This window comes from Schistocerca serialis, chromosome 8 (genome assembly GCF_023864345.2).
Source record: "Schistocerca serialis cubense isolate TAMUIC-IGC-003099 chromosome 8, iqSchSeri2.2, whole genome shotgun sequence".
Classification (NCBI taxonomy): Eukaryota; Metazoa; Arthropoda; class Insecta; order Orthoptera; family Acrididae; genus Schistocerca; species Schistocerca serialis.
Genome location: NC_064645.1, coordinates 126,613,786 through 126,638,595, shown reverse-complemented (window position 1 = coordinate 126,638,595; position 24,810 = coordinate 126,613,786). Strand labels below are relative to the sequence as shown.

At 44.9% G+C, this 24,810-nt stretch overlaps 1 protein-coding gene across 1 annotated transcript in view; it reads right to left on the bottom strand.

Annotated features, from left to right (window-relative positions):
• The window catches only part of LOC126416867 (dachshund homolog 2-like), an 879,718-nt gene that overhangs the window by 729,234 nt on the left and 125,674 nt on the right, over window positions 1-24,810 (bottom strand). Inside the window, exon 3 of the mRNA XM_050084750.1 lies at window positions 188-316. Within this exon, the coding sequence (XP_049940707.1) occupies window positions 188-316 (129 nt within the window). The remainder of the gene's footprint in view (window positions 1-187; window positions 317-24,810) is intronic.

Below are 24,810 nucleotides of genomic sequence, written 5' to 3'. Positions count from 1 at the left end.
GCAAAGTTGTTTCATAAAAGCAGTATCTAACAGTTGGTGAAGGTTTATTACATTCATGTACGGTCTCAGATTACAGAACGACTTCCGTCCGTTATAATGAACACAACTGCGCATTTTCGCTTGGCGTTTGTGTGCAGAAACAAGTAAAAACAACTTTAGGCAAGAAAATTTAGAAAAGTCAACGTACGCGAGCTGGTGGTGGAACGGGTTGCCCGCTTCGTCTAAGTCGTTCTGTTGGTTCGTATCCCGACGAGGGCAAAGTTGCTGATTGAAGTAGGGCATGAGCGCGTTTCTTCGACAGCGAAAGGACAACGAGCTGCGAAAAATCAACGAACCAGAGATGTAGTATTTGCAGTATCCTCCCCAAAAAGCAACACTAATATATATACACATAAGTAACAAATGCAACATGTTTACTATTTTTTAATAAAATGCACGCTCCCTAAAGTAAATTTAAATCACTAGACAAGTGAAAATTTTTTCAAAATGGCTGAGAACCCAGAACCAAAATTATGGTAATTTTTCTTTTCTATTCAGTTCTCCCGCATACTGTCACTGAAAAATCGTTTTAACTTCAGTTGAATTGAGTATTAAATGCAAAATCGTTCATTTTACTTATGTAAAGATAGTAAAGTATTCACTGTGTGTAATTGTTACAATGGCTACGATTACAGTCACATTAGCTGAGTTTTCCGGAAAGCAATAATACTCACACCAAAACGGCGAGAATGTTGGCCATGCTCAACTTAAGGTACATTTTATTGCACTGAGTACATATTTATTTGGAACGGACAAATAACTGGTAAAATTACTTTTTTTCGTGGGGCAATGATAACAAAAAATAACCTCCACTACGTTAATCAAAGTGAGCTGCCAGAGATTAAATGTAGCCATAGATACAGTTGTCTGTTATACGTATCGCAACCTTGCTTCTACCAACCCCCCCCCCCCCTTTTCTATAGAGGTTCTCTATGTTGTTCCAGGTCGAGCAACGTAATGCAAACAAGTGTTAGTTTCGAGAAGAGGTACATGGCCAGACCCTGCTCTAAACAGCCACACGTACTAACGATCAGTGGTTTGGCCCGTTGATAAGCTTGGAAATAAATCTTCGGCCGTTTTGCACACCTCTTTACCCGACGAATGCCGGGACGGTTCCTCATTTCTGCCTCAGAGATGCAGTACACAAACGGTAAAAACCAATGACACATAGAACACACATCACTTGATACGCGAGCGAATAGAAACATAACATGAAACGTTTTTGTACGGATTTCCATGATACTGCATCTCTTATAAGAAGCGTGATAAAGGTCATCAAGAGGTAAAATTTCATAAACGTAATTTTTCGTATTTGAAAGAGAAAGCAAAAAAAAAAAAAAAAAAAAAGAAAGAAATCTGGGCGATGGTGCTGAAGAGAGAGATCTCTGTTTCGAGGAAATTTTTCTTTTAGTAAGATACATTTTTAGTAAAAAACAGCGTTTCAGTATTACTAGTTGTTATTGTATGCAATAAATCATGAATACTAACAAAACCGCATTTCACTGAAAGCATTTATTTAATTTCATCATTGTATATTGTAATAAACATTATTCTTATTTTGTCCATTTTGTCCGTCGTCTTGGAAATAGGGCACCCGCAAACGTTGTTATTATTTAAACAGCAAGTCATGCCACATATAAACGTATATACTGTCACGAGCGGAGGGTTGGTGTAAAAGCCGACATAAGCGTTTCTTTTTTCTTCGAAGACGAACAAATGAGTAAATTTCCATCCAGTTTCTTGATACACAGTTGCCAGTTCGTAATATACGCTACCCCTTTATTACTGTAAAGTTGTTTCAGACATTTTCGCATTTACGGCTTGAATTGCACGTGGAAACTTGAGTCTACGGCATTCTGATTTTCTCTGTACAATCGCCGCACCACCGTGACGTTGTAAATGACGAAATTCGAGACGCACGATTTGTAGAAGGAAAGTTATTTAGGTGGCAAGAAGTCACTGCCGGTCCTAATTCTTCTTCTTCTTCAGCAACGGCAAGAAAGATAAACGTTTATACAGTGAGGTTCCTGTTTCATCTACTGCTTCTTATAAGCAAGTTTTTCTTAATTCACTAGCACCGTTTGTCATCGACCACCCTCGACAATGGCAACTTTGGTTGACAATTTATCTGCATGTGAATGTGACATAATTCATCAGACCAGTTTTCGGACTGAAGACAACAACAAAAATATCCAGTTTCGGAATTTGCCTTGCAACAGAGGGAAAGCTCTAGAAAATCTTGGTCAGAACCGGTGGAAAAGTACAACTTTTAAACTGAAGCTGCATGGTAGGAAAGTTGCGTATCGTTTCCACGAAATAAGCTTTAACGCTCCTTGCGAATTGCGGAATGCTGAAGAAACTGAAACAGAAGTGGTACGTTTTGTGTTAGAGATCTGTCACTTTCTGGTATTGGCCTGGCTCTCTCTCTCTCTCTCTAGCGGCTGATTCACAAAATGATGCATTGTTCTATCGCTGTGCAAACTGTCAGTTCAGGCCGCCTCCAGTACTGACCTGTCTTGTTACCGAAGCTCACTCTCAAAAAGATCAGGCATTTCGTGTCTCTGCATAGCCCTGTAAATAAAGCTATCTCTGTTGTCATAAAATTCTCTTCACATTGCACTGTACACCTTAAACATTTTGGCGGTGCCTGACAGAATGTGACATAATTTAAGAGACAAGAAACTATTATTAATATTCTGACTCATATTTTATTAAGTCATGTAGCTGCCTTCGGTTTCTTAGGCCGACACAGATGACATGTTGTATAATTCCAGAGAAATGTCTGAATCTGGCCAATTTTAGCTATGCACTATGTGATATGATAAAAACTTAAAATTACCACAAAGATACTTAAACTCTCGCTTCTGTTCGGTTATTTGCCCATCTATAATAAATTTGGCTCTTAGGGGTTTCAGTCCTTGAAATTGCCAACACTTTTGTTTCATCAGTCGAAATTTTCACTTCGTATTTAAGACCGATTTAAGTCATGTAATGCAATTTGAAACTGTGATTCATGCGTTCCTATTATAAGTTGATTATCAGGAAGTAGCAGCGTCGTGGAATTGAAATTATCAGTAATTGACGAGACCTTTAATATAAAAAAACCATTTATGAATGATATTGTCAATATAAACACTGGAAAAGGATAGGGGACGTGCTTGACTAAATCGTTGCACAGTGAAAGCTCACATCGTGGAAGTGTTTCTAAACTAATAAAAAAAAAGCGTTTCATTCACTAGCCAAAGGCAGAGCAGACCGAGTTATGACGTATCAGCTGCCGAGTCCCAATTGAGACTGAGTGAGAGAGGATGTCCTGTTCTGGAACTTTGATTAGAAAACTGGAAAAGATCTATAAAATCTTAGTCAGAACTGGGAGTGGGCGTTATTTTTAATTTAATCCAGAAGCATCAACAGATGAAATCATGGAAGCCTAGTGTATGTGTAAGTACATTTGTTTATGTGGATAAAGAATGAAGTCTCACGTCTTGGCTACGATCTTTTTCAATTTTTTAAAAATAGTGTTCATTTTATACCTTCAAAAATAAAGGGGACTGTTCGAGTTCTGACACACTGTAAAGTCGAGATCTTTTCAACAAAATACCAGGCGAGTTGGGGCGTAGAGGGCACATAGAAAGCGAGTGAGTGAGTGAGTGAGAGAGAGAGGGGGAGTGAGAGAGGGGGGGGGGGAGGAGGGAGGGAGGCAGAGAGTCCCATGGAATATTTGAGAGGTAAAATTCTCTTTGAAATTCTGAAGTTAGCAGGGATAAAATACAGGGAGCAAAAGGCTGTTTACAACGTGTACTGAAACCAGACGGCAGTTATAAGAGCCGAGGGGCATGAAAAGGAAGCAAGGGTTGAGAAGGGTGTGAGACAGGATTGCAGCCTATTCCCGATCTAACTCAATCTATACACTGAGCAAGCAGTAAAGGAAACAAGAGAAAGATCTGGAAACTAAATTATAAATTAGGGAAAAGAAATAAAAACTTTGAGGTTTGGCAATGACGTTGTAATTGCACTAGAGACATCAGAGGAATTAGATCAGTTGAATGGACAGCGTCTCGAAAAACATACAAGGTGAACACCATAAAAGCAAATCTAGGATAATGCAATGTATTCGAATTAAATCAGGAGAGCCGGTGAATTAGATTGGGAAACGAGACGCTTGAAATAGGAAATGGTTTGATGCTTGGGTAACAAAATAACTTGTGATGGCCGAAGTAGGGAGGTCACAAGATTTGGACTGCAATGGCAAGAAAAGCGTTCCTGATGAAGAGAAATTTATTAACGCTGAATATATATTTCAGTGTTAGGAAATCTTTTCTGAAGGTATTTGTCTGGAGTCCAGCCATGTACGGAAGTGAAACATGGACAATAAACAGTTTAGACAAGAACAAAACAAAAGCTTTTAAAATGTGATGCTACAGAAGAATGCTGACGATTAGATGGATAGGTAACGTAACTAATGGGGAGGTATTGAACAGACTTGCAGAGAAAAGAAATTTGCGGCACAACTTGACTAAACAAGGAGATCGGTTGATAGGCGACTTTTTGAGGCATCGTTGGAGGGAAGTGTGAGGGGTAAAAGTTGTAAAAGAAGACCGAGAGGTTAACACAGTAACCAGATTCAGAAGGATGTAAGTTGCAGTACTTATTCGGAGATTCAGAGGTTTGCAAGGGGTCGAGTAGCATGAAGAGCTGCATCAGACCAGTTTTCGGACTGAAGGCGACAACAAAAATATCCAGTTTCGGAGTTTGCCTTGCAACAGAGGGAAAGCTCTAGAAAATCTTGGTCAGAACCGGTGGATAAGTACAACTTTTAATTTGAAGCTGACACAATATGTCCCAGACAAAAATTTGAAAGGTGTATGTGTGGGTGTATTTGTTTACATGAATACAGAGTGAAGTCGACGACTTAGGTCGCTGCGGATCGCAGGCAATGCGCCAGCGGCTCTAGTACCGTGAGGGTAGTTGTACGAGTCTACTAGCCGCACATCGCAGGCAAAAGCAGCCACAGTGGCGATGCCCCGTACAGCGACTAACGGAGCGCTAATAAAGACGCCTTGTGGAGACGGCGCCGCAGCCGGGCATTACGACGTCTGCGGTGAGCCGGCAGCGCAGTGGGCAGTAAACGCGAGGTAAACAAGGCGGCATGGCGCATGCGCGGGGCGCCGCGACGCTATTTATAGGCGGCGACGCTCTTTGAGGTTCGGCTGCCGGTTTTATTGAAAGGGACCGCAAAAGGACGCTTGCGCCCACCTGTCCCGGCGGGCTCCCCGTCTGCCCTGTCCCCAGCGTCAGGCTAGCTTCCTCTTCCCCCGTGACTCACACCACACAGGATTCCTCATATCTTGCAACTGTTCTACAGACTTTGTGTAAATCAACCCTTAGAAATAACTCGTAAGCATTACCGTTCTGGACGCAGAAGGGCCGACAGGCTACCATGTCATCCATCATCCAATGGCGTCATGTATATGCGGAGGTGTGGGGACCAGTGCATCGCAATCCCGGCCTTCGTCGTGTTAGCAGACCTGGGGCCGCTACAAGTCGGTCTAGTAGCTCCTCAATTGGCGTCACGACATTGAGTGTACCCCGTTGTAGCCCTCCCACCGAGGATAAATCCCTGGCAATACAGGGAATCGAACCCGGGACTCCTCACGGCTGTCAGCCACGCTGACCTCTCAGGTACGGAGGCGGAATGAAGTACCTCATACATTTTCCAAATGTTGCACTGGCTTCTGTAAGGCAAAAGCGTGAAATAACTCCGTATGTTTCGTATTCTTCCTGCTTACGTCACATGTGAATCGGCCTATACTGAAAGGGCCTGTTCAGCTGAGTGACTTTCGATAAAAATGGAAAAAGCGCGGTTCTTTCATTATGTCTTTTACGTTTTAAAAGAAACTATCGTGTATTATGGCCACCAGTATACTTAGTATTATTTCGTAACATCAGCTGGTATTCAAACGTCACCCTAGTGAGGATGAGGAATAAAGAAAAAAAACTTTCGTTCAGAGATACATCCACACTGCAGGTAAGCGAGAACGAGACAAATGGAAAAAAGTAAGCAAACTGTTTATTATTTCAAAAGTAATCTCTTAATACATTTATACCACTGTGAGACAAGACTGTCAGTGTCTTCACGGAAAAATATTTTCGGTTGCCTACGGAACCCCTATTTTATCCAAGCGTGCATCACTTGCTCCGAAGCAAATCATGAGAAGCGAGCGTCCTTCTTCAGGGCTCCAAAATATCGAAATCGTATGGACAGAGAACGTAAATGTATGGAGGATGTGTAACGGCTTCTCAGCGAAACTACTGCAGCATGCTCGAAACAACCTTGGCAAAATTTGGACCCGCTTATCACTTCGTTGACCTGTGGATCTGACTTTTGCATGTGATAAATGCTAAGCTGCACTGGAACTAACGTTAAGTGAGATCAAATGTATCCTGAAGACGGGATATATCACCTCCTACAGGCCCCTGCCTAGTAAGATATTGAGATGTTGTTTTATATAACATAAGGGTTGAGGACTAATTTATGTATCCCTCCCAAACAGATCTAATGCTACATCTCTTATAAGCTCAGCATTGACGAGGCATTCAACTCTTTAATTCCTTCTCCGTTTCAAGTAGGCTACTAGGCAAGCGAACCCTCCTAGACGTATTCTGCACTTAAGTTTAGTAGGCCAATGTACGGTGAAAAATGATCACAATTTTTTTCCATATACTGGCAAGGTTAGGATGTTTTGAATTCCGACGGAAACAGTTGCCCCTGAAATGCTCTGCAGTAGAAAGCTACGGCCATCTCACATCTGCAGAACTCAAACTCGAGAGATGTGAGCCGCCCGGACTCGATACCTGGAACAACTTCAAACTACTACAAATAAGCGGTGTTATTACTCACCATTTGGCCGCTCCGTGACAATATCGCGCCTAAAGCTTTCCCAATATCTGATCCTCCAGCCGGCGCTCTTGCGCCACATCGAGATAGCGGCTTCTGTCCTCTCCGCGGCGGTTCGTGCTTATTACAATCCATCTTCCTCGCACGGGCGGCTGCCTGCTTAAAATTCAGCTCGTACTATAAATCTGACTCCAATCATTTAATCTCGAACAGTAGCCGCCTTTTTCCGAGTCGGCTCGTTCGTAACATTCCTCCCGGAGCGGCGATAAAAATCTACGCCCGCGCGCGAAACAAAAGACTTGTGTTTGTGTGTGTGTGTGTGTGTGTGGGGACGGAGTAGAATTTTTGGGGGCGAGCGCGCGCGATAGTCGTTTAATGAATACTGCCGCTTGTGTTGCCCCATCGACAAATGCTCTGGACACACACAAACAGAGCCTCGAGAAGTGAAGAAAAGAAAGAAGTCCCGACTGGACCGCGCCCGTGCCTTGGCATTACGACACGAGCTCGCCGCAGTTAAAATCGTACAAACATACCCCGCGGCAGCTGACATAAAGCTCACCTTTCCGCCGTAAAATTTTATTGACTTGTGGAGTTGTAGAGCGGCGCAGGCGGCGAGATATTGTCCGTATAATTGGCGAGACTGTCGGACGAAAAAATAGAGAGAAGGAAACAGAGAAAAAGGAAAGAAAATATAATACTCCCCGTCTCGTTGTTGTATCGTGATCGATTGCTCGGAAATGGAGGCAAAAATATTCGAATGCCGGCCGGCGCGTAACAGAATTTCCGAATACGGAGAAGGCCGATAGAGATCTCTGCCCGGCCGGGCCGCACGCAGTTGTGGCCGGCTGGCTGTGTACTCGTGGGATCTGTTCGAGAGCCCGGCAGTCGGGCGGAGTGGAGACTGCCGCCACGGGCGAACACTGACGGCTCCCGCATAATGACACTGGCGGCTAATGCAACTGCAAATTAAAGGGAATAACATAAAATATATTGGTATTTTTATGGCGCCGCTCGGGAAAGCGGGTCGCCCCGCTATACGGGCGGAAACCTGTATGTCGTTACACATTCGTATGCGAGCGCTTGCGAAACCCGTACGCGACCGCCGCTGCTGCCGCAGCGCCGACTGCGCGGGGCTATAAATTGAGTCGGGATCCTCGCGTCTGAGCGCTCCGTCTGCAGTTTCTTTCGTCAGTTCGTCAAAGAAGCTAACTGTTGGTAACTACAGAGAACTTGGTCCCCGATAAAAAAAAAAGTAAGGAAAATGGAGCACGGAGTTGCGTACGGCTGCCACCTCCACACACAAGTAACTTTACTGGCAGTTATGCACGACAATGTTTCGTACATTGCGACATCATCTTCAGCTAGAATTAGCTAGTAGACATTTGTCTCATAAAGTAAGCACGAAAAAATATGCAAGGAACGCAAGAGTACATCAATGAATAACTGCGTCCTTCTCTAACCGTCATTTCCTTCTTTTTCCAAGAAGTAAGTAATTTCTCGAGGTCCGTTCACAGACGGAATTACCGTACTTCTCTCGTCTTCCAATGTCTCTTCTACCGTCTGGTCTACAGTATCACGGACCTTGGACGCCCAGGATCAGGACCTGAACGCTATTACTTCTAACGCTTATCTGGTGGCTACAACCGAGCGACCTATTAGGAATGTTTACACCTGTACGGAACTTCGGAGCACCTGGAGTTGCACGGGTATGTAATTATTCCAGTATTCTGTTATTCCATCTCCTTCTTTCCCCTTCCTCTGTTTATCTCTTCCTTCCCCCTTTCTCGCCCATCTCCTCCTATCTCAGCCCTCTGTCCTCCTCTTCCATCTTTTCTCTGTTCATCTCCTCTTCCCTTTCTCTGTCAATTTCCTTCTTCCCGCTCCGCCTGTCCATTCTTCCTCTTCCCTCTCTCTGTTCATCTCCTCCTCTTTCCTTTCTCTGTCCACCTCCTCCTCCCCTCTCTCTGTTCATCTCCTCCTCTTCCCCTTCCCTTTCTCTCTCCCTCTACTCCTTCCCATCTACTCTGTCCATCTCTCTCCTCCTCCCCCTACTCTCTCCATCACTACCTTATCATCCCCATCCCAATAGCAAACTGGTGGTTCTCACACCAACATTAAGTCTTTCCAGATACCCGTGCACCAGTTTTGTTGGAAATCGATCCAGGAGTTTAGAAGGACCCTTCTGGGTTCTAACATGTAACGTATATTTCACCTATACTTAATAATTTTTACACTTATTTGTCTTCCTGTGTTAGTCTCGCATTTTAAACAAACTGTGACGAATTCGGATCTCATTTTTTAAATTACTAGAATTCATTCGTAAAACCGTCTGACTTAGTACCAGTACTGAGCTATCAGCTCGCCTAGTATTTGGCAGAAAAGACCCTTACTGTTACAGTATTCAGCCAGATATAGGCCGACCTACATTTTAACGTGGATTCCGAAACACGGTGGAGTTCAGAATTTCTCACGTCATCAAACAGTGCCAGACGCGAAATAAGCGGAAATGGTCGGACAAAAATACGACGGTTATTCGGAAAGTAAGGAACGATCGGTCGCGAAATGGAAACCACAGTGAACATCCGATGACGTATTGCACAGGTGTGTTGGGCAGTGGCTCTAGTATGCCCGTCGACCACGTTACGTCGTTCTTTTTAGTTCTGAGCACACAGGGAGCACATAAAGATACCTAGAACAACAGTGTCTCCCGCCTAGTACGAGGGCCTGGTGAGAAATTTCGCCTGAAGCTATGCAGCCAACATTACATAACTGTCGTGCGTTTTCGTGTTCAAGACAACTCTCAGCCGCATTCTGCAGGGGCAACGAAGAAGCTCCTGCATCGTTTTCAATTGGAAATGTGAGATTACCCACAATACAGCCCGTAATTGTCACCCTCTGAGTTTCATCTCTGCTCACATGAACCGCTGGCTATGAAGACAACATTTTGGCACAGACAACGAGCTGTAGGCCAGCGTAGAGAATTGGCGGAAAGCACTGGCGGCTGCCTTCTATACCGAGGGCATTGGAAAGTTGGTACAACGCTACGACAAACGTCTAAGTCGGATCGGTGACTGTGGAGATAATTATCTGGAGGTTGTATTTAACTGTTGCAAATAAAACAGTTTTGATTTTCACTGTGGTTTCCATTTCGCGACCTATGGTTCCTTACTTTCCGAATAGCCTTCGTAATAGGAATTTTCAAGCACTGAATCCGAGATCATTTGGATTCATACTCCTGCTATCTAGTGCAGAGTCATAATACCAGATACTTGACGATTACGTCTAATTACAGGGACTGAATACCGATCATGTACTCAAGTCGTATCGGGTCTTCTTGTTTATTTACACGCATCGGGTTACATTATTTATGTTAAATGTCACTTGTCAATCTTGGTCTCGAACTCTGTTCTGCACTCCGTGATAATATTATAGCGCTGTCAACCATCTGTGGATCGCTGCATCGTCGACAAACAGCCTCGGAGAATTACAAATTTTGTCACGTTATTAATGTATATCGTGCGAACACTACAGATTCTATGACAAATCTTCGACAAACACCGGTAGCTATTTACGCTTCAGCGTGTCTCATCATTAGAAACTACAGTAGGTCCGTTTCCTAGGCACTATATCTTGGTGGTGGCGCTGGTCCAGCCAGAGGCGGATGTCCTCCACGTGACGTCAGCTGGCACTGCGTCGCAGCAGTGCGGGTTCGTTAACCCGGTTCTGGCGGCTGCGGCTGCGGGGCGTGGGCAATGCAGCGAATCCGGCTGTGCGCTGCGCGGAGGCGAGAGAATCGATTGTTTCGACAAGTGTCTGCGGCGCCAAAGGAGCCGCCAGCCGCGGCCGGTGACACGCGATGACGTCACCGCCGTTGCGCGGCACTTTCCGATACCCGGCGTGGGAGAGATAATGTCTTCGCCGTGCGCCGCATAATCGCAACGAGCGATTCCAAGCGTCAAACTGTTTCCGTCGACGCCCTCTACTTTTTAAGGCCTATCAATGTGTTCGGCAAACGCTCTACATGCAAATAAATGGAGAATACGTGAACATTAATCGAAGCGAGTGCATTCCAGTGCCAGCGCGTTCTTTATCGCTAGCTTTCACTAAGCGGAATAGATCATAGAAACTATAAAAACAGTACATTCACACCTACATCAGTATTCCGCTAGTCACCGAACGTTAAGTAGCAGTGATCAGTACTTTCTTATCCTATTTATCTAAGAACGGAGAACGTACACTTCCGAAGCAGTAATATGGAAGTAATACGTTTCCTTTACTCCTGGGCGAAGGGTGGCTCTAAAAATTTAGCGCAATCGTTTTTGAATGTCAGACGTTAATCCATTTTGGTAATGGTCCAAGACAGCTCAACAATACTCATGTCTTGATCGGAACTGATTTACCTAAGAGTCTTCATTCGTGGATGAATTACGCTTCGTCAGCATTCCATAGTGACACCTGTCCACATCACAAATAAATTGAAGCCTTCATTCTTCTAAAACCTGTTCGTTAACAGAATGGTAGGAAAAAGTATTTACTTGTTCGGTAACGAGGTGCGTAAAGTGTTGTCAGGGTAACCCTGATCAAATTATCGTGTGCGAATCCCTTGCAGATACAACGGAGCACCTTCTCCTTAAGCAGACTCCGTAGACCCGAGACCTGTAAGTATCTAACTCTGTCCATAACTTCAAACAATGGCAATTTTGCTGTGAAAACCTTGGGTGGTTATCGAAGTCGTCGAACTCATTTTAAATCTTTCAGTGTCAACAGACGGAGAGCTAACGCTGCAGAGAAATAAAACGACAAAAACGGGAGAAGTAATTATAAAATTATCAAAAGACCGAACAAGTACTGAAATTCGTGAGATTTAAGTTAAAGGGCAGGTAAAGTTTAATGGGCCATCGACGTCAAGATAATCAGAGATGGAACACTTTCTCCTGGAATTCGTCTGAAATAATTTACGCAAAAGCGAAGTAGGGATGGCCCGAGGGGTTTTGAAGGCTGGATAGCAGTCCAATACACGTATTAACCCTGGTCCCAAGTTGCTCAGCTGTGAAATTTCGTGACTGGCACGTAGAATCAACTGGTGCAAGTAATGAATGAATTCAAGTGATAAGCCACTTAGCTTCCCAATGTATGCACCTATCAAAAACTTTTTTAAAGTGCCGAGTTCCTTTGTCTGTTTTTCACATGCTAACAGGAAACATTTAGAACATTCAGCACAACGCACTGTAAAATGTTTATAGGCCTTCGTGAACCAATTTGATTAACGTTTTAAACAGATCGAAATAAAGCTGATGTCCCTTTACCTGCAAGTGCCCTTCTAGAATAACTTACTCCTTCTCGACGTCAGTTGCAAAACTTTCGTCCGTGACTTTTCATCCAGTATTCTTACCACATCAGTTCTGTAATTTCCCATCTATTGTTTCGCTTACCACCCTGCTGTGAGTCTAGCGAAGCAATCTAGTAAATGTTAGTGTTAATTGCTGTGTTCAGCCTCTCTTTTCTACAGTGTGATTACAATTTCTTTATTGTTACTTCGTGCCTGTCGACGGCCATTAAGCGGGAAATTACAGCATTAGCCCCGTCCACGCGCATTGCTGTGTTTGTACCATGGCACAACTTCTCTGGCCGATACAAACAATACCTCTGTAATAGTAATCACTTAGTCGTGGTTCGTGTCCGCTGAGTATGAGTGCGGCCCCAGTTCGTAGACTTGTTTTGCGCAGTGTACGGGATTTCCGCAGGGTTTTGCCACTAGTTACGATTCCAGTCATCCCTGTTGTTTGACATTTGATTATTCGATCTGGCATCATAAACTCGTTGTCACTCTCACCGTATTTGCGACATACAGCCAGAGACTTGAGAAACCATGGGGAACAACGCTCGTGCCGAGTGGGAGACCGATGTCTTAATATCAAAGTGACGACCCTTTTTGGGAAGTTTTTCCAAAGACAGGTCCACATCGTGTTAACAGGAAAAGAATCGTGGTGGCGGGGGAGGGGGTGGGGGTGGGGACGACAACGACGATGCAGTATTGCATGAAACTACCACAGAATAAACTGAATTATTTATTGCCACCTGAGGGAAGCTCAGAGGTAAACTATTAGCAGATTTTGGCAAATCTGAAACGCATTTATCATTGTACACAACGGAGGATCTAATAGTAGGCTAAATGATTTGGGTCTGGTCTCTCTCAGAGTGGATCTTCCAAAGCGTACAGAAGTTTTCGCATATAGGTTTATTCTACCCACGCTAAACTATAGTCCCACTGGAAGACGTCACTTCGGACTTGTATCTCGAGGTACCAGGTTGTGTGTGTGTGTGTGTGTGTGTGTGTGTGCGTGGTGCGTTCCTCTGGATGGGAGAGAGTTGTTGTGGCGCGTGGTGGTGGTCAGGGCGCTGGTGGCTGGAGCGATGCCCTCGGTCTGAGGCAGCTGACGCCTCGAGCCTCAGGGCAGGTGCGCGCCTGGGCGGACAGCTGGGAGCTGGGGGCTCACCGTGATCAGACGGCCGGGCGCGTCTGTTAGAAACCTGGCGCGCTTCTCCAGAAGCGGAAGATCAACTACTTGCTGCCTTACACTGCACAAACTAAACGAAGGAATATCGGTGTTTAACGTCACGTCAACACTTGTGTCAGCACAGAGCGAGCACGAGCTCGGGATCGTGGCGCAGTGGTAAAACGCTGGGCGGTTCAAATCCACGTCCGGCTATCCAGACTTAGGTTTTCTGTGATTTCCCAAAATCGCTTAAGGTTCATGCCGGGATGGTTTCTTTCAAAAGGGCACTGCCGAATACCTGCCATAGTTTCCCTGTGCTTCGACCCTAATGACCTCGCCCTCAGCGGAAACCCAAGCACTTATTCTTCTTGTAACTCTTCAGGCTTTCCCGGCGAGATATTGACATGTGGAATGATCGGGTCTACTGCCAGATGTTTGTGTCGCTCTGGCACAATATTTCGGCCACGTAACTCGTTGCCTTCTTCGGGTGCTACCTGAGACTGCCGTATTGGAGGATGTTGTCCAGTATTTATGCCCAGAGGGTGCTGGGCGCTCTCTTTGCCGTCCGCGCCCGCCTGGCGCTGCTTGTAAGGTGTTTCACGTGGCCGAAATATTGTGCCAGAGCGACACAAACATCCGGCAGTAGATCCGATTATTCCACACGTCACTTATTCTTCTTTTTCTTGTCACAAACTCGAACTGGGTATGTTTGGTGCAAGAAATCTTCCGCGACGTGTCCACCTGACTGGTGTTCTGTTTTAATGTGTCAGAGAGTTCGCCTTGTTAAGAAGACGAATATTTCAATTCTTAGAGTGATTAGCAATTATTCTGAAAATACAGTAAGGTTTTCACGACCGATTTAGTTGATGGTGAATATTCCATGCTGCATGGTCGTGGTCAGTAACCACCAAGACATTCGGCAAGACAATGCGCAACAAGGAGCACCTGGAAAAATGTCCACCGCAGCTCAGGACCATTCGTCCATAACGGAAAAAAAGTCATTGACGACAACCATACAGCTGAGAACATTCACCAGCAACTAATACTGAAAGTGTATTAGATCGAGGTATGGGGCTCGTAATCTTCATAAAAACGATTACTTTCCAGTAAAAAAAATTTTTTTTCTTCGGTTGGATATTGTCTCCTTACTGCAAAGATATACATGACATCTGTAACATATCCAAAGTGACGACATTCTTCAGTGTTTGTAGCACATTTCGGTCGAAGCACTTAAATGGAGACTCAAAAATCTAGATTTCAACACAATAACTATCCAATAAATCATATCCTGTAAGACACTTATTTATTTTATAGCGTACCTTTTTAATCGAACTAAAAGCCTACCTTCTGAAAGCTCTAAGCGACTTTAGAATATAGATCCGATGAGACTTGAACCAATGACGTTTCTCTGGAATGAAGTTACTTTTAACTTTACTCATCTTCAACAAGATTGTTAAGTTTTCGATCTCATCGATTGCAACAGTTGCAAAAACTGAAATGGCAGAAAGGAGACTATTAAAGAGCCCCCTACCCCCAATGGAATCAATCAGTTTTTTGTGTTGTTTTGTTTTGTTTCTCTTTTACTGAGTCCGAGAAAAATGTACCAAATTAAATTTTGTAGTACCGCATTACAACTTTATGCCTTATACAGAACTGAGAAAGTCGGAATGCTTCCGGCGCTAAGGCAAATGCTAAATTGGGGATGCCGTACGATAATTTTACGAACATTACTATGGGATTTTATTGTTACAGTACTCTTACACGCCCTAACGAAATGAGCTCTTAATACGAGTCTGTAGAGATCAACCATGAAGAGGAAACGTCGGTCATTGACCGGGGAAATATATTTATTGAACTGATGTTCCGTTATGTCTTCTTACAAAGGACACAGAACTGTATTACGACGCGTAGTTTAGGAAACGCATCTGTCGACATTCTCCCAGTGCGGCTACGAAGCGAATACAAACTGTCATTGTTCCGGTCGAGTGGGCAAAACACCTTCACTCGCCTCCGGGATAAAGACAAGCACCGAACATTCCACGTACATACTCACGAGCGCCCACTCTGGATGAGTGTTCTTGGCCCTATTCACATATCGAGAGATCAGATGAAAGGCGACCGAATTCAATTCAGCGGCGCTCGTATTGCCACTTTATCTCAACTTGTTGATCGGTCCCTCCGTCGCGGGAGAGCGCTCGTAAAACACAGAACGGTGGGCTGTAGCGAGCTGTGCCTGTGTAGGGCCCCACGAGAGCTCCTGGAAGAGCCGGCGATCGGTATTGTAATGGCACGGGAGGGTTCCTCCGAGAGCGTATTGTTTATCGTAATAGAGACGCAGACACACAGGCGCGCTCTCACACGCAGAGGCACTGCCGTACCAGTCCATACGTTCAACAGTTGTCAACGGGAACTGAAGTGCAGCACGCCGTATCTCTCACGCCGCTCTGATTAAAACTTTACTCCGGCAGGGAATATTTATAGCGGCGTAATCACACGGTAGATGTGGCGCTCGGCGTCTGTCGATTGCATCTGGCTGCGGTACTGGCACAGACGGACGTCCAAATATCGGTACTCCCGTAAATCACCGGTACAGGGCTGTCTGTGCATGGCGTGGCCTGCCCTCCGTCAACGGAAATTGGCCCCCACCATTTTCATCCAGAGATAGGTGTCACTCTTTTCATCCGGAGTTATGTACCACTTTGTCGCGTACTGCTTGAAGCCAGCAGAGAGTAACATTCAACAGGTAACGAAGAGCAACAATATCACATATAAATGACGATTTTGCCAATATTAAAATAAATTCGTTGTGATCATATGTTCGTGTAATTTTCCTTAATTCATATCACTGGAATAAATCCGCAAGTAATCACAAGTGAACCTACTCCAGGAAACTTTAATTTTCTACCAAATGAATGAATAAATGCAGGAATGGACCACAGTGGTTTAGAGATAAAGTTACCCATTGTACAGAGGAAGTGTCGTATTCGACACCCTCATGTGTGTGTGTGTGTGTGTGTGTGTGTGTGTGTGTGTGTGTTTATGTGTATGTCCTGTTGTTGTGGTGGTCTCAAGCCTGAAGACTGGTTTGATGCAGCTCTTACGCTATCCCGTGCAAGTTTCTTCATTTCTGAATAACTACTTCAACCTACATCCATTTGAAACTGCTTAGCCGGCCGTGGTGGCCGAACGGTTCTAGGCGCTAGAGTGTGGAACCGCGCGACCGCTACGGTCGCAGGTTCAAATACTGCCTCGGGCATGGATGTGTTTAAGTAGTTCTAAGGTCTAGGGGACTGATGGCCTCAAAAGTTAAGTCCCATAGTGCTCAGAGCCATTTGAACCATTTTTTTGAAACTGCTTACTGTATTCATGTCGCGATTTCCCCGTACAATTTTTATCCCTTCTTTTAACCAAGTTGTGCCACAGACCTTTCGTTCTCTCAGTTCGATTCAGTACCTCCTCACAGTTATTCGATCAACCTATCTAATCTTCAGCATTCTCATGTTGTATCACATTTCAGAAGTTGCTGTTCTCTTCTTGTCTGACTCAATAGCGTCCATATTGCACTTACGTACGAAGTGATACTCAAAATAATCGAAACACAGGAATGTGTCTTACATTTGAATCATACTACTGAGAAAATCTAAGCAACTGCAGTAACTGAAAATGAAATGTGTCGACTGAACTGAAAAGATGCAGCATTAGTCATGTTTATGCGCTGACAGTGTAGCAGAGTAGACAAAAGATAAAGATACAGATAGATAAAAATAAACAGAATAATAAGTCAACGCAAGAAAAGTGTGAAGAGAGGGAGTTTATGAACCAATATGCCTCCGAAAAGGTGGAGACATCCACTAAATTATTTGGTGAAGTGCTTACCTATTTGACCGGTAAGGAAATTAGCTAAAAAGGCGTAGAAAATTCACATATCTGTTATCACAAAAATAATATTTGTAGGGGGACTGGGGCAAGCTGTAACTTCAAATATATTGAAGCACGGTATTATCGTGTGGCACACATCAAGGATTTTTGAATCACAAGAATAGTCAGACACGTACAAAGATTATTAAACTACTATACACCAACATTTCACTCTCCAGCATAACATAAGTCGAATGACAACAACTACAGGCTATCAAGGTGTTTTATATAGTTTATCGCAATAATTTGTTGCTGTCAAGCAGTCTTCGAAAGGACCCTCGTAGGTACGTGTGGGATGTGTTCATACAACATGACCAACTGTCTGTCGTTCCGCCCCAGAGACACAAGATGGCGATGAGTATTTGTCCTGCTTATGGAGAGAATCTGTATATCTGCCACGGCCCATTCAGATGCGGTTCAGACTAATCCAAATTGCCCGAGGCTGGTCAAATCCAATGAGTTTCTCCTGGACGCAAGGCGTTTCAGGCGTTGTCGATGACCGGATTGTCAGCAATAGCGTTTCCATTCATCGATGGCATTGAATCCATTTTCAGTAAGACTCCTGGCTGCGATAAATAGTGGGAGTCTTGATCTCCACAGGGAATACATCATTCAAAACAATGCCCTCTTGTCCGCAGCTCGTGGTCGTGCGGTAGCGTTGTCGCTTCCCACGCCCGGGTTCCCGGGTTCGATTCCCGGCGGGGTCAGGGATTTTCTCTGCCTCGTGATGACTGTGTGTTGTGTGATGTCCTTAGGTTAGTTAGGTTTAAGTAGTTCTAAGTTCTAGGGGACTAATGACCTCAGCAGTTAAGTCCCATAGTGCTCAGAGCCATTTGAACTATTTTTGAACAATGCCCTCTTAATCGTCAAGTCGGACCTTTATCTTTTTCTCATATTAAGTATTAATCCAGGCAGACCCACAGTACTGTGCTACTGAGTGCACCAGTCCGGGTGCTGATACTCTAAGGGTGCCTCTGACAATCCCAAGCTAGTGCCACAGAACTTATGGAGAACATTATTTCTGCTTTAGAGCTTAGCTGACGGTCCCGTCAAGTGCTCCTCAAAAGAAAGTGAGCTATCTAACGTGATCCCATGGTCTTTTGGATTCAAGTTATAACGAAGTTTGTCTCCCTCAAAATAGACATCAAGGGTTCAGCGTATGAATCTGCTGGACCGATGAAAACGTGCAACTATTGTTTTATTTGAGATATGTTGTAAACTCTACTTATGGAAATACTGGCGTAAGATGCCTGGTTCAGAAGTTAGGATTTCTTCAGCTGTTTCGAAGGTTTTGTCTTGGGTCGCACAGCTATAAACTTTGTACCTGTTTTCAAAATCTGTCAAGACACTGGGTAGTATCGCAAATCAAGACTACATGCTCAAATTCTTCGTTACTTAACTTGCGACGCAAAGTCGCGCAAGAGGTCTGATACTCTTTTATGAATACGAAGCACGTCCTTAAAACCGTTTTTTTCTTTTTTTCTTTGTTTGCCACTACTAACAACAGTCCACCTGTTGTTAAAACTTTTGTTTACTACCGCGTTTTGGGTACAGACCATCATCACAACATGAGAGATAATATCTATCGTTACAACAGGATGCATGCAACTTCGTTACAGATGACATAATTCCGACGCAGACGTGGATAGAGCAGCACGAACCGTAACAAGTTAGCATACGATTTGCAGTGTCTATGGTATTATAAATTACGATGCAATGTTCCTTCGGACATACAAGTATGGCCGAAGGCACATTGCGTCGTAATTTAGAATAACTCAGCCACTGCAGGCCGTATTTATCCGCCGACACCGGTTGTTGTTGGGTTGTTTGGGGGAAGAGGCCAAACAGCGAGGTAATCGGTCTCATTGGATTAGGGAAGAATGGGGAAGGAAGTCGGCCGTGCCCGTTCAAAGGAGCCATCCCGGCACTTGCCTGGAGCGATTTAGGAAAATCACGGAAAACCTAAATCGGGATGGCTGGACGCGGGATTGAATCGTCGTGCTCCCGAATGCGAGTCCAGTGGCCGACACTGGGTAAGTGATTTTCAAGTAAAATGTCTCTCCTGTACGGGAAAATACATAACGGATGTACGAGTGCAGAATGTACACACAAGTTGACGACAAATGGAAGTTTGGGTGTGGCTGTGTGTCGTGCTCCGATAGCCTAATGGTAAGGCGACTGCTTGTAATAAGCGGGAAATACGTGTTTGAGACCCGACACGGCAGAAACTTTCGTTGCCGTCATTCCATTGTGCACCCGATGGTTGATCATATTCGCAACTGCAAATGCATTTCATGTACTAACAAGTTGGACGCACTATTCGTCATGAGAGATCCCTACTGTGGCCGTTGATCTTTTCGGTCTCACGGACGGCGATCCGACCTCAGAAATGACACAGATGCGCCCAGTTAGGCCGGTATTACACTATCAAATTTCTTTGTCAAAGATGTGATTAAATATTCCGTCAAATATATTTGACAAAGATCTTTGACGTAGCGCTAGAAGGGGTATTATACTGTCATCCAATTTTTCGTCAAAGTTCAAGATGTCTGACAACAACAACTTGTTATTAACCGCAGTAGTTGCATGTACCACAATTGCACTGTATTCAAAAAAATGGCTCTGAGCACTATGGGACTTAACATCTACGGTCATCAGTCACCTAGAACTTAGAACTACTTAAACCTAACTAACCTAAGGACATCACACAACACCCAGTCATCACGAGGCAGAGAAAATCCCTGACCCCGCCGGGAATCGAACCCGGGAACCCGGGTGCGGGAAGCGAGAACGCTACCGCACGACCACGAGTTGCGGACTTGCACTGTGTGCATATGCGGAAGAGAAACGGGGGAAAAAAAGGAAACAAACCTGGGTAAAGCCGTGGGTTTTACGACGACACGATAAAAGCATTCAACAAAACTTGTTACGTGAGCTTATAGTGGAGGACGTCATTCGTACATCAAAAAATGGCTCTGAGCACTATGGGACTTAACACCTGAGGTCATCAGTCCCCTAGACTTAGAACTACTTAAACCAAACGACATCACACACATCCATGCCCGAGGCAGGATTCGAACCTGCGACCGTGGCGGTCGCGCGGTTCCAGACTGTAGCGCCTAGAACCGCTCGGTCACACCGGCCGGCAAGTCGTACATCAATTACTTAAGAAGGGATGAGCATACGTTTCTGTATGTGCTCAATGAAGTGTAGCCTCATATCACGATGCACAATATTTAATTAAGAACTGCTACATCTGCAGGAGACAGGCTCACTGTAACACGCCGATTCCTTGCTACAGGAGAGGGTTAGGTTAGGTTAGGTTAGATTAGGACAGGTCAGGTCTCCAACCTTCGTAATCTATTTTTGTATTCAGCGTGCCTCACGTTGTAAAGCGCCTCATCAGCTTGATAAATCTCTATTAATTTTGTAATTGTCGGCACACACCCATTGTATTTACCTGCAATGTTTATAAAAACACTATTGGCGACAGAATGCAGCGATGCTAGCGCTCCATGCGGTAACATGTCACATTGCAGTGAACAGAAGACAAGCGACTTCTTTGATTAAATCTATAGCGAGGCCCTAGATTTGATCAAATATTGGACGACATTTGACAAAGTTCTCTATTATACCATTAAATATCTTTGACAAAGATATTGGACAAAGATATTTGACAAACAAATTTGATAGTGTCATACCGGCCTTACCGCCGCTGGCAGCAGTGACGCGCATGACGCATGCGCAGCAGGGCAGATGGGTGGTGGTGTATCCACGAAGTGGCGCCCGCCGCAGCTGGTCTCGGCGCATCCGCCAGCCTGGCAGCTCGTGACGGCAGGTTATGATAATTGTGTGGAGGCTGTGGCGCCGCCTACTCTGTAATTACCGCGCGGCTGCCGTCCCGGGCCAACTCCTAATCTCCGCCGGCATCCTAAGTCCTCGTAGCGCGTTTTTAATTTGTGACTTTTCACTTCAAAGGCATCCCATGGCGCGCGTCGACCACTCTCCTCCTTCCATACGTTTCCTACATTGGCTTGGAAAAAGCGGCGAATTAAGTGCCACAAGTTGGATGTTTTCAGCTAGTAGATGTAGACAGATGTAGTTTCGATCTGGTATTGCAGGCAATATTTCCCGCCATGTGCGGCTGTGGCCGAGGGGTTCTAGGCGCTTCAGCCCGGAACCGCGCGACAGCTACGTTCGCAGGTTCGAATCCTGCCTCGGGCAAAGATGTGTGTGATGTCCCTAGGTTACTTAGGCTTAAATAGTTCTAAGTCCTAGGGGAATGATGACCTCCGATGTTAAGTCCCATAGTGCTGAGAGCCATTTGAACCATTTTGAACTGCCATGTTTCGCCGTGAATGATTCATTTTTTACTAGACCCGTAGGTCGTGGTTAAGCCTTTTCTGCATAATATCATTTCATCCAGGAAGGCAAGTGCGTTAGTTATTGAGGAGAACTGAGGAATCAACATGAGTAAGCCAACGGAATGGCGCAGTGCTGAGACAGTGGACTCGCGAGCACATCCTGATTTAGGTTACTCGTGAGTCCGCTAAACACTTCAAGGCAAATGCTAGAACGGTGGCCTTCGAAGAAGACGTGGCTGATTTCTTTCCCCTTCCTTCCTCAATCCCATGTTGTACTCCATCTCTTATGATCCGGTAGTCGAAGTCCTAATCTTCCTTACTCCTTTGCTTCAACATCAGCGTAGAAGAAATATTTGCAGATTGAAGCTTCGAACAATACTGTGATACGCTTCAAGGCGATTCAACTGGTAGATAACTGGCCACGTAAGGACAATATCTGGGTTCAAACCACAGTCGGAAATACGGCTTTCGTCTGAGAGGAAGCGTAATTACTACGTATGTCCCATTGAGAAATGACAGGTTCACTCTGGTACGAGCGTCTCCCCGTTTTCAGAGCTATATTGGGTTGTATGCAGCCTCTCTTCACATGTTACTCATATCCAGTTATATTTCTTTTCTCCTTCTCTGTTGCTCTTTAACGGCCGGCCGCGGTGGCCGTGCGGTTCTAGGCGCTGCAGTCCGGAACCGCGGGACTGCTACGGTCGCAGGTTCGAATCCTGCCTCGGGCATGGCTGTGTGTGATGTCCTTAGGTTAGTTAGGTTTAAGTAGTTCTAAGTTCTAGGGGACTTATGACCTAAGATGTTAAGTCCCATAGTGCTCAGAGCCATTTTTTTTTGCTCTTTAACTATTTTGGCCACTCTGGCATTCAGTAAATGAATATTCACTCTTGGAATCTATTAAGTAGACTCATCTCACACTATATTCTGTTGCTTTGCTTATATTTTTCAGTAGAACACATCCAGTTCCATGTAATAAATCTTTTATGTTTACCTTACTGGCCGCGCGGGATTAGCCGAGCGGTCTTAGGCGCTGCAGTCATAGACTGTGCGGCTGGTCCCGGCGGAGGTTCGAGTCCTCCCTCGGGCATAGGTGCGTGTGTTTGTCCTTAGGATAATTTAGGTTAAGTAGTGTGTAAGCTTAGGGACTGATGACCTTAGCAGTTAAGTCCCATAAGATTTCGCACACATTTGTTTTTTTACCTTACTGCAAACACACACACACACACACACACACACACACACACACACACACACACTCGCACGCACAAATACACAGACACATACACAGTAATAAGAAATGTAAATTGCGCAGAATGCATGAACAGTGAGTTGAGCATGCAACCTCCTGTTTTCGGATTGACTACATTGTCCGACTCGTTTTTTGTGTTGCATGATAGGAAACAAAACTAAACTAAACTCCATCTTAGCAGGCCTTGGAAGGCCCAACGGTACCGACTAACAGCCGTATCATCCTCAACCGACAGCCGTCACATGATGCGAATATGGAGGGGCACGTGGTCAGCACACAGCTCTTCCAGCTATTGTCAGCTTTCGTGAATGGAGCTGCAGCTTCTCAGTCAAATATCTCCTCAATTGGCCTCACAAGGGCTGAGTGGACTTCGCTTGCCAACAGCGTTTGGGGATCTGGAGTCCCGGGTTCGATTCCCGGCCGAGTCGGGGATTTTCTGCACTCCAGGACTGAGTGCTTGTGTTATCCTCATCATTTCGTCATCATTCGAGAAGTGGCGAGACTGGAAGTGAAAAGATTTGGAATTTATACTGGCGCTGATAACCACGTTGTTGAGCGTCCCACAAGTAAATTCATCATCATCATCATTATCAACAGCGTTTCGCAGCCCGGACGGCCACCCATCCAAGTACTAGCCAAGTCCGACAGTGCTTGACCGGTGATTTAACGGGAGCCGGTGTTACCCTGCGCCAAGGTTGGCTGTATGATAGAAAATGGTCCCGAAAAAAAAATTTTTAGAACATTTCAGTTAATTTAGTGCTTGGTAATTTACAGAAAATTTCTTGTTTCTGTGTACCTATAGTTCCGTTTAAGACTTCGATAACAGTATTTCCGAAATGGAGCTGGCTTTTCGTTAATCTCCTATATATTTAGCGGGATACCATGCACTACTGGGAACTACTCCCGACTACTCCCTGTTTGTACCCAAGTGGCAAAGCAAATCTTTACCATAAGCAGACAACACGTTGGCAATGGACAGGTAACTACAAAGTAAGTGTTAAATCACACACCGATATGCATACGGAGAGCGTAGAACGAAGCCAAGATTATAAAAACTTACAGCATATAAAACTGCTGATGAGATACTGCTCGTAGAACAAGAGGGCTGCATGTTTAATTTAGACACCCACGCGATACCTTTCGGATGCAAACATTTCCTCACACACATACGCAACTGTTATTATTCCTTCAGGTATATTATGTGAGGTACGAAAATATGGTCGTGCACTACATTCTGTGAACGAGCCAGGACAAAACACACTTCAGCTCCGTAAATAAGCTGTTGCTGCTGCAAATGAAAGTGCAATCCACTACAATTACGTAATACATACCCTCTCTTTCCTGTGCCTGCGTCCCGCACTTCCGCAGGATCGGGATTGTTATGCCGGAATTGGCAAGGTTAATTTAAAGGATGGCCGGATACCTTTCCTGTCGCCACCCCGGTGGATGAGATGATGAAGACAACACAACACGATGACGAGGACAAGACAACACCCAGTCCCCGAGCGGAAAAAACCCCCGACCCAGCCGGGAATCGAACCCGGGCCCCTTGGCGCGGCATTCCGGCGCGCTGACCACAATGACATCTGTTCGAGTTCCTTTGTTGATCCATTAACTCAGTTTTTTATTACAGAGGCCAACCGGCTCTCTGACCGAACACGCTGAGCTACCGTGCCGGCTACCACTCAGCTATCGGGGCGGACACATAAGACATACTATTCAACTGTTTTTCTGGTATCAGTGACATGTCATTAGAATCAGTCGTTTCAGAGAGACAGTTGTGCAAATCTTTATTGCCCTGAGACTGATAAGAGAAGAATCGAATTACACGTAAACGGCAGAGAA